This window comes from Anguilla rostrata, chromosome 17, assembly GCF_018555375.3.
Source record: "Anguilla rostrata isolate EN2019 chromosome 17, ASM1855537v3, whole genome shotgun sequence".
Classification (NCBI taxonomy): Eukaryota; Metazoa; Chordata; class Actinopteri; order Anguilliformes; family Anguillidae; genus Anguilla; species Anguilla rostrata.
This window is the reverse complement of record NC_057949.1, coordinates 2,961,991-2,975,012: the sequence shown is the minus strand read 5'-3', so window position 1 is coordinate 2,975,012 and position 13,022 is coordinate 2,961,991. Positions and strand designations below refer to the sequence as shown.

Below are 13,022 nucleotides of genomic sequence, written 5' to 3'. Positions count from 1 at the left end.
GCTCCTCTGGGCAGTCGATGGAAATTGACTGGCTCCTCGTGGCATGGAATGACTGGCTCCTCGCAGTCGAGATGGACTGGCTCCTCTGGGCAGCCGATGGAATTGACTGGCTCCTCTGCGCAGTCGATGGAATTGACTGGCTCCTTCAGGCAGTCGATGAAATGGACTGGCTCCTGTGGGCAGTCGATGGAATGGACTGGCTCCTTCAGGCAGTCGGTGAAATGGACTGGTTCCTGTGGGCAGTCGGTGAAATGGACTGGCTCCTGTGGGCAGTCGATGAAATGGACTGGCTCCTGTGGGCAGTCGGTGAAATGGACTGGCTCCTGTGGGCAGTCGATGAAATGGACTGGCTCCTTCAGGCAGTCGATGAAATGGACTGGCTCCTTCAGGCAGTCGGTGAAATGGACTGGCTCCTCTGGGCAGTCGATGGAATGGACTGGCTCCTGGGATCCTGACTGGGCCTTTCGTCCTTTCTTCCCCTTTTTCCGTGATATTTTCTTTTTGGTCTTTTTCTCCTCATCATCCAATACCTGAGCACATATGTGTTTGAAAAATTGTCAGACCTATTATCTTTCCCTGAAACTCACCACAACATGGTGCACTGCTATTGCCAACTGAATGTTGTTAAACTGGCAGCTCAAACTTCTGTTGACTAGCATATCTGTAGAATCATATCTAAAAATGCATAACCAGGTGATTAGTATTTGTAGGTGACTCTTTATTATGTTAAATCATATCCTAAGTAATTCAATGATAAAACAAGACTCCAAGAAAACACACAGGTTGCAAAGTCTTTCAATTACAAGAAGATGACAAAGGTGTTTACAAAAGGAGCTGTAAGGTCACTGGCTGACATTTGTGAATAATACTTTCTGATAAATGCATTTTAATTTAATGTTTACCTCAATTCAATTTTATATAAAGCAATTTATGAGAGAAACCACTGACACATGAGGGGAACACCATGGGCAATAAAAAATAATATTCAACCATGTTTACCTCAATTCAATTTTATATAAAGCAATTTATGAGAGAAACCACTGACACATGAGGGGAACACCATGGGCAATAAAAAATAATATTCAACTCCTTTGCTGAATGCTCGATTGTGAATGGTCCAAGCCGTGTGTATTCATTTTCAATAACGGGACACCTTGGCTTTTGAAAAGTTCTAAAATCAATGCGCTACAAAATCAAACACCCTAAAACAGTTGAACAGCAAAGCTATTCTTTTGATTTTTAATTAACAATACATCCCCTGCCCCTTTTCAAGGTCCAATTTCACAATGAATGGCCATATTCAATTACAGTTCTGGTTACTGTAACCTATAACGTTAATAGACGTTCTGTACTTAAGTCATACATTCACACATTTTGTTCCTTATCTTTGTGAAATGATTGCTTTTATAGTTCAGTCGCTGTCTTTAATATAATTCAATAATTGGCTAGCATGCCCTAGCTAGCTGGGATAACAAGCATGCCCCCATGAGACCACATTTACCTAAAACCAGTTGAATTTTAAAATTAGTTAGGGACAGCTAATCCAGCATATAGTGTAAGCTTGTATTCTAACCTAGTTTCAGAGGGAGGAGAAAGAAACTGTCATTACCGTGTGACCAAACCATTTAAAAAAGCAAGACAAGCTAGGGAGATAAATCTGAAATGACTTCTGGATTCATTATTTAATTTTCTTAAATAATGTAATGACATAACAACATATCCCAGTTCCTTAGGCCCTATAACCAACTATATTGTAGCAACATATTAGGAGTGAAACATTTTCATACCCCCCCCAACAAATAAAAATTGTTGCGTGGTTCATATTGATGAAAGGACTATAGCCCACGTTCATTAATTCAACTACCTTAGAACAGTCCTGTAATTGTTTCAAAACATTATGAATGACAAGATGTTGTATTTACAAGTTTTAAAAAGTATTTATTGAGTTATGAAGCGTGACTAGTCAAAACCAGTGATGTCAAGTCCGTGACTTTTGACGCATGTTGTGGTTTTGCCTGGATGATTTTAAATAAAAACTCAGCGCTTACTGGGAAATATAACAAGCGGTCATTTACGCCAGCTAGCTGGTTACAGCTACCTCCGGTCCACAATCTCTGGTGTTGCCATTTAAAATATATATATTTATTTTTTCTCTAATTCAAATTAATTGTAATGTAAACGGCAATATCTGCCCAAAGGTGGCAGGCCCAGATTCTATGTAAAAGAAGGGTTCAGGACACCTGATAAGCCAGTATACTATTGGAAATAAAGATGATTAACACGGATATTTAAAAATAATACATTATACACTTACCGGACAACAGCATAACAACGAATACTTCATTTTCGTAAATTATCGCAGCTCTTCAACAAGTTGTGTTGTGATCAGAACTGAATAAACAGCATTATGTGTGTGAATATACCATGCAGGTTTGTGATATCGTTGTGACATCACAGTACGAAACCTTAAAAGAACACGTTATTTACTATGACGTAGACTATTCTCGCATTGTGTTCCCTAGAAACGTTCAATAACAATATTAGCTTGTAAAAAGCAGAAATGTCGCCGTTGTCAAAACACACACAAAAAAAATCGATCAGCTGACTGGTTCATCGATTTAATTTAACTTTAAAATTCCAAATGCTAAGACTTCAGCATTTTATAGTCCATGGAACCCCACTTAGGTTTAAAGGAATCCAGGGAACCCCCCATCATAAGTTTAAAGGGATATAGATGTATAAAAAGGTTTTATATTTTTAAATATTTTCCACACATCTGGGATTATATATAGTCACTGCATTTCAAATCTGGCCAGGGATCCCCAACAGTACCTTCTAGGACCCTCAGGGGTCCATGGACCCTGTGTTGAAAACCCAGGTGTTAGGACTTTAATTTACATATTACAGTCAATTATCTTAGTGACGGAGTTACTGCTTGCCAGTCCATTTTCATAGTAGGCCTACAGCAGTGAAACTTGATCTCCTCATTGCCACAACCATCTTAATTAAATCAGCATGCTTTGTAAACAAAATAGACCCATCAACTAATTATTTAATTAATTAAACATTACCTGTTACCACAGTAAATTGATTATCAAAGTCCATTTATCAATTTATGATTTTAACAAGTGTACAATTGATGTATCCTCACATTGCAAATATTTGATTTGTTACTGATTTCCAGTTTCCAGTATTAACATGAAGGCTGTGGAAAGGGGGTGCAGATATTAACAAGGCTGCTGAGGACAGATGCTCTTCCATCTGTTTCCTCAAACATTTTTGCAGGTTTAGCATGTTGACATTTTCACTGGTTTTGACATTTTCCACAAATGTTTTTGTTTCATTCAACAGTTTCAGATAATAACTAGTACACTGTGTTAACTGATTTTAAAACATTGGAAGCTTGTTCATTTCCTTCCAGAACACTGCTAGGTATAATGCAAAGGGGATTGACATTAAATCAACTTCATGATCAGTTGTGAACCTCGCTTTCAAAGCTGTTGTTTATGATTATGAAGTTGAATTACAGTATTGATTTCCAATTTCCTGTATTTCCACAGACAGCAGTGGTTGGGCATATGGCTCAGTGATTGACTGCAGATCAGTGAAGTGTTGTTATATAACAAACCGTTTAACGAAACATTGGAGAAAACCAGATGCTGTCCTGATATACCTTGACAGTCATTGGTGATACCTAATGTTGTGCAGTAGCTGTCACAGCTCCAGAGGTCCACAGACTGCATGAAAATATCCAGAACCCTCATATAGAAGTTACATTTATATGTTCTGCGTCACAAGTTATTCCATTGCGTGTGATGGAAATTGTTTTTCATTAAGTGACATTTTTTAACTCCAGTAACAGCGATCATCATGTTATGTAGTTCAGGGGTCTGACATGTATTTCTACGGCCCTCCTGTGTGTGCCAGTTTGTTTGAGAGGGAAGGGGGTATAGCTCAGTGGTAGAGCATTTGACTGCAGATCAAGAGGTCCCTGGTTCAAATCCAGGTGCCCCCTTAGTCACAATGTCTTCAAGCATTGGAGAGATCCTGATGCAATCACACATTCAAGGGGTTTATCCAACATCGTAGGTCTAGTTGCTGTGCCAAAGGAACACAGCCAACATGATAACCTCATGGGCTGTTTGGTTCTTTAATTTTCTTCACAAATTACTGCATTGGGCATGATGCCAATTTTTATGTTATGTTTATTCCTGTCTTTTCAAAACAATCTTCGGGTTTCCACAGTAAAAAAACTGATCTCACGGTTTTCCCCTCCACCTTAATTAAATCAACATAATTAGCAATCAAATAGACTCTTCAACCAATTCAACCGTACCTGTCCCAGAGGAGATGTTCTGCAGATTGTTCTCCTTGTTGAACACATCAGCAGACGTAGGTGGGCCCCAAGACTCTTGATTTTCTTCTAGCGATTTCAATTTCTGGCGTTTAGGGCAAAATTAGCAACAGCAATTAAGAAGAGCGGGACTTGGGACATGCTTGGCAAAGGGTCAGTTTTGCCACAAGAGGCTGTTTACATAATCTCACAGAAAGAAGAACAACTTTTTTGACATGCAGAAACATAAAATACAGGTGAAAATCGACCTCTTCTTTAAAATCTGGATATTTTTCAGTGAAAATTGTTTAAAACAGAAAACAATCAGCTTACCAACACTGCACAGATGATATCACAACACCGGTTCATTTAATCCAGAACTTTTCAACAAAGATGTGCCTCTATGTTCTGCTACTCCATTCTCCATTATGTCAGCGCAATTTCTTGTGTTGAAAAAATATATATTTTGTGTGAATTGTAACCCATCAATTCTTCAGATAAGGTTGTTGAAAACATTTATGCTACCATCAAATTCCTTCAACTTCGTAAGAAATTCATGACCATTTTACTTAGTATTGAACGACATATTTTCCACAAGTGGAAATTGTTTCAGTTAACAATCAGTTGTTTGAGGTAACGGATCTGGAAAAATTGGATTTTTGTTCATTTCTTTCAAAAACATTGCTAGATATCATATTGAAGGTATTTACATTCACATCAACTTTGCAATCAATGTATACTCACAGTTAAAGATGACCATGAAAGTCCATTTTTGGTATTGATTTCTGATTTCCAAAATGTAGAATGATTGGGGGCTGCATCCTGGAGTCGCTGATATCTTGGATAATAAATGTTTCGTGCAACCAAAATTCATCATTGACAGTAACTCGGCGGGAAGGATGCTGACAATAACCATCGTTAGCTAACGTTAACACTAATAAAACTTCCCCTGTTACATACCCATACATTTTAACTCAATGACAGAAGAATGAAAGAGGCACCTGGCAACCTTGACTGCAGAGCACGATACAGTACAGCTAGCCTAGCTAGCCTACTTAACGTGACATCGGGAGAGAAGTGGACCAGTATACACCGTTATGACCCAAGGAGGTGGGCGCACAAAGAGCATTACCTGGAAGCATTTCGTTAGTTAGGCGCATGTAGTGTGAACTGATCTAACGCTGGTCTAAAACGGTTGACCTACAAGTACATTGTTGGTCGAACTGCAGCCTCCGTAATTGGCGGCAAATATAGGACCGGAACTTGGGAGGGCTTGAAAAGGGTCAATTTCGCCCATAGACCGTATAAAATTTCGCCACAAGAGGACACTGTATAATCTCGCACAAACATTAACTTTTTTGACGCGTGGAAACATACAATCTAGGTGAAAATCGCCCCCCACCCTCCATAAATTTAGATTCACATTACAATCAAGTCACACTCACAAAGTTAATGTTGATCACAAAAGTCCATTTCCGGTATTGACTTCTGATTCCCAAAAGTTAGTGGGCGAGCAAGGCAAGGGGGTATAGCTCAGTGGTAGAGCATTTGACTGCAGATCAAGAGGTCCTCAGTTCAAATCTGGGTGCCCCCTGCAAACATTGTTTTCAACCAAGGCTTCCACTCATTGGAGAACACCAGCTGCTGTTCAAGTTGATAACCATGGGGCTTCCCTTTATAGTGGTCGGAGCTATCATTCCTACAAAGGATAATAGCCAATTGGATGATATCATGTTTCAAATGATCCAGAACTTGTAGAGTCATGTGCCCTCCTGTGTGTGGTAGTGATGTTGCAGCCTATCAGTTCTTCAGTTAAGTTTTACGAAGATGGGGACCCACATGCAAGCACACACACACAGACACGCACGCGTATGAACACACATGCATGCACATACACACACAAACACATACACACACACCAAAAACACACACACACACACACTTATCACCCTGCAGTCAGCATGCAGCCCATCTCCGGCAATGTTAATTCTATGCCACCCACAGGTGGAAAGACGAATGGCTCTGTCGATACGGGCGCTCCCCATGCAGATCACACGCACTGGACACAGAGCAGTGGTCCTGAGGTCCCCGCAGGGGGGTCCAGGAGGCCAGCAGCAAAACAAGCACCAGCGCCAAAAAAAACACGCTCCCCTCAGTGGGGCCGTAGCTCTGACTCACACACGCCTGCCGGCAGAGGAACGGTGTTCCTACGGCGATGCTGATTAGGTCATCCCCTTGGAGGATTAAACACCCAACAGCACCGCAGAACCAGATCCTCCCCAAAATCTCCTCCGATTCCAAAAACCTTCTAAAACAGCAAGAAACTGAGCCGGTCGAAAAACTAAAAACAAACCATGAGCACAAGTAATCTACGGCAGATGTGTGCTGTGCCAGCTTATTAAGACTTTGAGAGCAGCGAAGACGGGAATTCCACTATACGCTACAGCACTGACCGCAATGAGTTCAATCCCCGACCAATATAAACCTGACAGTACTGCATAGGATAGCACGACCTCGCGGCAACCTGGTCAACTTCTTCTCTGACGGAAACTTCCGGATATGCAGACCCAGAAAACGCGAAAGCACAAAAGCTGCTGGCTTGACATTGCTCCGACGCTGACCCGACAGCGACCAGACAGGTGACTCAAGTTAACACAAGGTGACAGAAGATTAACCCGCACCACCCAGGTTTTCTGATTGGCTAATCACGCGGTAGCATCTCTTAACACAGGAGGGGGGGGCGGGACTTGGGCCGAGTCACGTGACGGAGACGAGTGACAGGCTGAAGGGTGCGACGGAGCCCCCCGGATCCGCTGATCCTGCAGGAGAGGAGCGCGGGGAGATGGAGCAGACCGGAGGGGCAGAGAGAGCGGGAAGAGAGGAAGATAGAGGGAGACAGGAGATGGAAAGGAGAGGAGGGGAGGTAGAGAGAGAGAAGGAGAGTCCTTACCCGTTTGCTCCCGTGCCCAAACTCTCCCCAACTCCGCCTGGGAGAGGCAGACGATAAGCAGAGCTGGCAGACACATGTTCGGCAGCCAGGCAGCGGCACTTCCCTCTCTCATCCTCTTCCCTCTCTTGGCACTTTAAACACGGTCCTGTGCACGCTCTCTCTCTCTCTCTGTCTCTCTCTCTCCTCCTCCTCTTCACTCACTTCACACTTTAAACACGGTCCCGTGCACGCTCTCTCTCTCTGTCTGTCTCTCTCTCCTCCTCCTCTTCACTCACTTCACACTTTAAACACGGTCCCGTGCACACTCTCTCTCTGTCTCTCTCTCTCCTCCTCCTCCTCTTCTCTCACTTCACACTTTAAACACGGTCCTGTGCACACTCTCTCTCTGTCTGTCTCTCTCTCCTCCTCCTCTTCCCTCTCTTCGCACTTTAAACACGGTCCTGTGCACACTCTCTGACTCTCTGCCTGTCTCTCTCTCTCCTCCTCTTCTCCCACTTCACACTTTAAACACGGTCCCGTGCACGCTCTCTCTCTCTGTCTCTCTCTCTCTCCTCCTCTTCTCTCACTTCACACTTTAAACAGAGAGCTCCTCCCGTATTTATGGTCCCATTCTCCCTCTATCCATCTCTCTCTCTCTCTCACGCACACACTCTTTCCCCCCTCAGTGCTGTTCTGTTGTTGCCATAGTAATGTAACATGAGGAACAGAACAACCGATGAGGCATCGATGTCAAAGAGGCTAGAACTGTTCTTTCCATCTCCTTCTCTTTCATTTTCATTTTCGAGTTCTTCCTCTGGCATCGCTTGTGCCTCTCTCTCTCTCTCTCTCTCTCTCTCTCTCTCACTACACCTCTCTCATCATATCTCCTTAGAGAGGTATGTGTAACCTAACAATTATGTATGTATGGGTTCTCTCATTACAGGTCTGCATTAAATCCACGTTGTGCCTCCCTGTGATTCAGTTCGGTATTTCACGGGTGAAACACAAATCCAAGAGCAGACACCTTTCCTGCAGCATCAGTGTTGGAAACCACAGCTCTGTGTCACAAACGGGCATGATTTTGTGCACGGAGGCGTTCTTGTCCAGGCCCTCGACATCCCAGGGCACGTTGTGAAATTTCAGTGTGGGCAGACTCCGTGGATTAATTGGGAATATCCAAGTCCAGAAATCCCCGATCACAGAAGTTTCTGGAAATACACGTGTTGACATAGGGGGAAACTACCACTCACAACTGCCGCACCCCAAATTTCCCTGAAGTGTAACAGCTTGGATATTTTTCAGAAACTCGGTTTTTCATGCAGTGGCAAGCAGTCGGCACGGATGCAGACTGTCCAGCTTGGGAAGCGCGATGCGGAAGGTTCAGCTGGGTGGACTGTAATTTAAGTGCTGTATTTAAGATTCAGGGCACAAAGCTGGTATTTGCGTGCGGGAGGGACCGCGTGTGCAGCCAATGCAAAAGTATGTGACTTGCAGGCACCGGCAGGGCCGATCCCCACAGTGATGGCAAATGACAGGTCACACCCATTTAGCCCTTCCGCTGCATCGACACATACATTGGAACGAGCGTGCGGGATCTCCTGCGGCTGCTTTTTTTAGGGTGAATGGCAAGACTCCCAAACCCAGGTGTACTCTCCAGCAGATGTGTGCTCACACCCATCCCCCCCCACCCCCCCACACACATCCAACAGACACACAGAATTATTATTTATTCCTCTTTTTCACTGTATGCAAATATACACGGAGTTATTAATTTATCTTTCTCACAAACACGCACACATGTACACCCACACCATGTCTCTCTCACTGCATGCATATTATACGCACATAGCTAATTTATCTCTGTGATACACACATATATGCACATATATACACACGCACAGAATTATTGTCTTTCGCTTAGTCCCACTCCCTCTATCTCTCTCAGAAACGAACGAGCACACAGAGTTATGACTTTATTTCAAACATTCTCCCTTTGGCGCGCTCAAAATGGAGTCAGTTTCACGCAGACGACGCTCCCGTCTTCTCTGACAGTAGTGGAAACGCGTAAGTGATGAAAAACAGGAGCCGAGTGAAAGGAAAGTCTGCAGACCCTTCCGTCTGTAAGGGTCATCAGAGAGAATGCATTTCCTGTCATTTCCCAAACAGATCCCGAATTGAATTGGAGCACACTGCCAATTCAAAATCATTTCAATGTTGTAACAAACTGCAAGAAGATGGAGGTATGCGAGCGTGGCTGCGTTCAGGTTCACACGAACGCTGCTCTTGTAAAGGCCTCCGCTGATACGTCCTTTCCCTCTCCTTGTGATGGCCCTTATTTGACATGAGCGGATGTGTGAACACACAAGCGATTGCTCACTGTCTCCCATTCTGTACTGGGGCTGCACACAAATAAAGACAGAGACAGTTCACTGCAGCGAGTTTGACCTTTAAAATCACCCTGAGGGCTTGATCTCTGGATGAGCTCTCCCACATCTGCGACTACACACAACACGCACACACATACAGACACACACACAGCCACATGCGTGCACGCACACACACACACACACACACACACTGAACCAATTTGACCTTTCTCTGAACATTTCTGTTGTGTGTGTGTGTTTATGCATGTGTCAAACTGTATTTGTGTGTGGGTGTACGTATGAGTGCACGTGTTGGTGTCTGTGTTTGTGCAAGTGAACTATGTGTGTTTGCTTGCATATGTATGTGTCTTGTCCTCTGGGATCAAGCTGTGTGTGTGCCTGCACGCATGTATGTGTGTTAAACATGTTTTCTTACAAAATACCTGACAATTGATTGTATCTATAAACTACAATGGTACAAAATGGTGGAAGTGTAGGTCTTGAGGTACAGGTCTATAAAATACATACATGCAAATGCATTTTTCAAACGCTGTCTATCCCTGTGTACAGAGCGGGTTGGATAAGCAGGGGGCATCACAACTGGATAAACCAAACAATCAGGAGATGTTGGCAGTCTTGACACTGTGGTGGTAGCTTCGCTTGTTAGGCTCATAACCTTATGGCAGAGCAAACCTGACCGGGCTGCCCATAACCAGACAGCACTATGAGTCCAGCCAGATTGACACTCTGAGGTAAAATAAGCCTGCCTAACTTCCAGGGAAGTACGCTGCTCAGAATCTGTGGTCACTCCCTTCGGTGAACCATGAGCTCCAACTGAAGGGAGAAATTCAAGTTAACTCGATCTATGACCCGTAGCGTAATGATAGCAAACTTTTGCAGGAATCAGTCCGATTTCAGGGAACCAACCCCCGCAAACTGTAACTCAGCTTTCCTGACACTGTGGGCTGAGAAGCACTGGGCTTCTGACATCATTTGAGTTTGACCAATAAAATGAAATCAGTGTCTGGGTGCATTATGCAACTTCATCAAAATATGTCACACTGTGTTTGTTTGCGTTTTTATGGTTCACGCAAAACTTGATTTATTAGTCCGATAAATGCTTTTTAAGAGCTCTGGGTTGGACTCCACTGTCCTCTGCTCCCCCCTAACTGTTTCCCGCTGACCATCTGTGCGCAACCCGTTCCAGTGCGGGCAAGGCAAACTGGCACAAGTCTGTCTGCTTTCAGTACAGCGCGCGTGGGAGAAAGGCAACGAAAGCTGTTGGTCATGACACGGAGTAAAACGTGTGCCTGGTCAGGAGTGCACAGCTCCCATCCAGGAAGGCTCACGCACAGCCTGTCTTCATTTTATAAAGACCTGTGGTGCTTCATAGAGCTGTGGTGGAACCATGATGCGGTGGTTCATAGCCAGTGTTTCATAACTTGACAACTAATTAAGTAGATACGTAAGCAAGGCTTTTTACCTGGGCACTTAAACTACCCGAAGTAAGATACTGGAGCGCTTGTAAGGTGTGCACGTTTATTGCAGGGGGGTGACTGACGTTTCGACGGGCGTCTTCCTCAGAGCCTGTCGAGCACCTAAAAACGACCTTTTCACTGGAAACTTGGCTGAAGCGCGTTGGACTTTACTTTCAAACTAATTAAGTAGGTTAACAGCACCATGTGACTTAACTAGTATTCTTTGCTGCTAAATGCAAAGGGAGTATCTTTCTGCTATTCCTGAAAATTCCGTTTTTTTGGAGAGGCAACATTCTTCCGCCATACTGACGATGCGTACGAGGGTAACCGCGCTCATGATTATGATCTGGCCGTGGGGTTCTGGCTGATTCAGGGGTGCAGTGTCCTGCTCGTGGCGCGCTTTGAGAGTATCTGTGACCCTCTCGTTCCTCTGTGCCGCCTCTCACAGCCCTGCCGCTGAGCCACACCCTGGCAGCCATTTCCCAACCCACACACACGCTGGCCCGTTCCACTCAGCTGTGGTCACAATGACCACTGGAGCCTGGCTCCCTGCCTGCCTAAAGATAGAGACAGGGGTAGAGACTAAAACAGAGTTAGAGAGAGACAGGGGTACAGGCTAAAACAGAGTTAGAGAGAGACTGAGGTAGAGACTAAAACAGAGTTAGAGAGAGACTGAGGTAGTGGTTAAAATAGAGATGGAGGGAGAGACAGAGGTAGAGGCTAAAACAGATGGAGAGAGAGACTGAGGTAGTGGTTAAAACAGAGATGGAGTGAGAGACGGGGTAGAGGTTAAAACAGAGATGGAGGGGGAGAGGCAGAGACATCAGCAGCAGTGAAGCATAACAGTTATGGAATGGGACATGCAGCTCTGAGATTAAAGGTTTCAGTTCCAAGGTGCCATTGTACCTTTGAGCTAAGATCTTAAGCCAAACTGCTTCAGTAATCCAGCTGCATAAATGGGTAGCTGTAGGAGTCAAATTTATAGAGTGAGGAAAAGGCAACAATCATGAAAGAAAGAGAGGGTGTGAGACTGCAGGAAGGAAGAAAAGAAAGTAAGCTCAGACATGAAGGCAAAACGACCTTTTGGTCACTCTTACTCTGTTTAAATATCCAGGATGAGATCATTTAGGATTGGCATTTGGGTTCTTTTTTTATTTAAATGTCAGAGTGAAAAAAACTGCAAGAGCTAATTAAGAAAACAGGCCATGGTTTCTCTCCTAACATTTTTCTTTGAAAACAGGCTAAGAAACGCCTTTGCTTAATTAGATCTGCTTTAGAAAAGTTTGTGATAGCCAGACAGACACCCAGACATTGTAGAAATCTTCAGTGTCAACTTTGAACTGTAAGCACTCAATGTTCTCTCCCTCTCTCCTTCCCCTGTCCACCTCCTTCCTTTTCTCAACACAGATCAGCTCAGGTTCATCTGTAATTCTCTGTGAAGCCTGGACCTTTGGGAAAGCATCAGTTCCATCAGTCAGCATCATAGCACTGCTTTGATGAACACCTCATCAACACTGACCTCTGCTGGTGGCTAGGGAACATTACACCATCACTAACATACAATGAGGCAACACCTGTGTCTGGGGAGAAAATCAATTCAAACTGAAGCAACGCTGACACTGCAAAATTGTATTTAATTGCATCATTATGGATATTAATGTGACAAGTGCAAAGCACACCTCCTTACATCTAACAACACCTGCCACGCAGAAGAGGTAAAACAAAACACACATATCCACCAAAACAACTTTCCACATTTCCAGAATTACAAACGCAAGGCCAATGCCTACAGTGGGATCGTGTGGTGCCTACCTTGCTTTAGAATGTATCCAATCACGAAACACTGGTCCAAAATTCCTGATGTTTGGAGCAAAGACGCAGAAGAGGAACCACACGGGTTAAATGGATCTGGAAAG

General features: G+C 44.0%; 1 protein-coding gene, 1 long non-coding RNA gene and 2 other non-coding genes across 5 annotated transcripts in view; 2 read left to right on the top strand and 2 right to left on the bottom strand.

The window, feature by feature from the left end:
• LOC135243513 (plexin domain-containing protein 1-like) overlaps positions 1-7,862 on the bottom strand; it is a 52,375-nt gene extending 44,513 nt beyond the window's left edge. Inside the window, exon 1 of the mRNA XM_064315397.1 lies at positions 7,284-7,862. Within this exon, the coding sequence (XP_064171467.1) occupies positions 7,284-7,395 (112 nt within the window). The 5' untranslated portion in view covers positions 7,396-7,862. The remainder of the gene's footprint in view (positions 1-7,283) is intronic.
• Positions 75-5,253, bottom strand: LOC135243514 (uncharacterized). 2 transcript variants are annotated; one of them, XR_010326671.1, is made up of 4 exons: positions 5,078-5,253; positions 4,667-4,776; positions 4,337-4,439; positions 75-530 (listed from the first exon to the last, which is right to left on the bottom strand). It is a non-coding gene; the product is annotated as an uncharacterized LOC135243514 (long non-coding RNA). The 2 variants fall into 2 exon arrangements; XR_010326670.1 differs by lacking the exon at positions 4,667-4,776 and having other exon boundaries at positions 5,078-5,235.
• On the top strand, positions 3,944-4,015 carry trnac-gca (transfer RNA cysteine (anticodon GCA)). The gene has a single exon. It is a non-coding gene; the product is annotated as a tRNA-Cys (tRNA).
• On the top strand, positions 5,856-5,927 carry trnac-gca (transfer RNA cysteine (anticodon GCA)). The gene has a single exon. It is a non-coding gene; the product is annotated as a tRNA-Cys (tRNA).
• Positions 7,863-13,022: the final 5,160 nt, after the last annotated feature.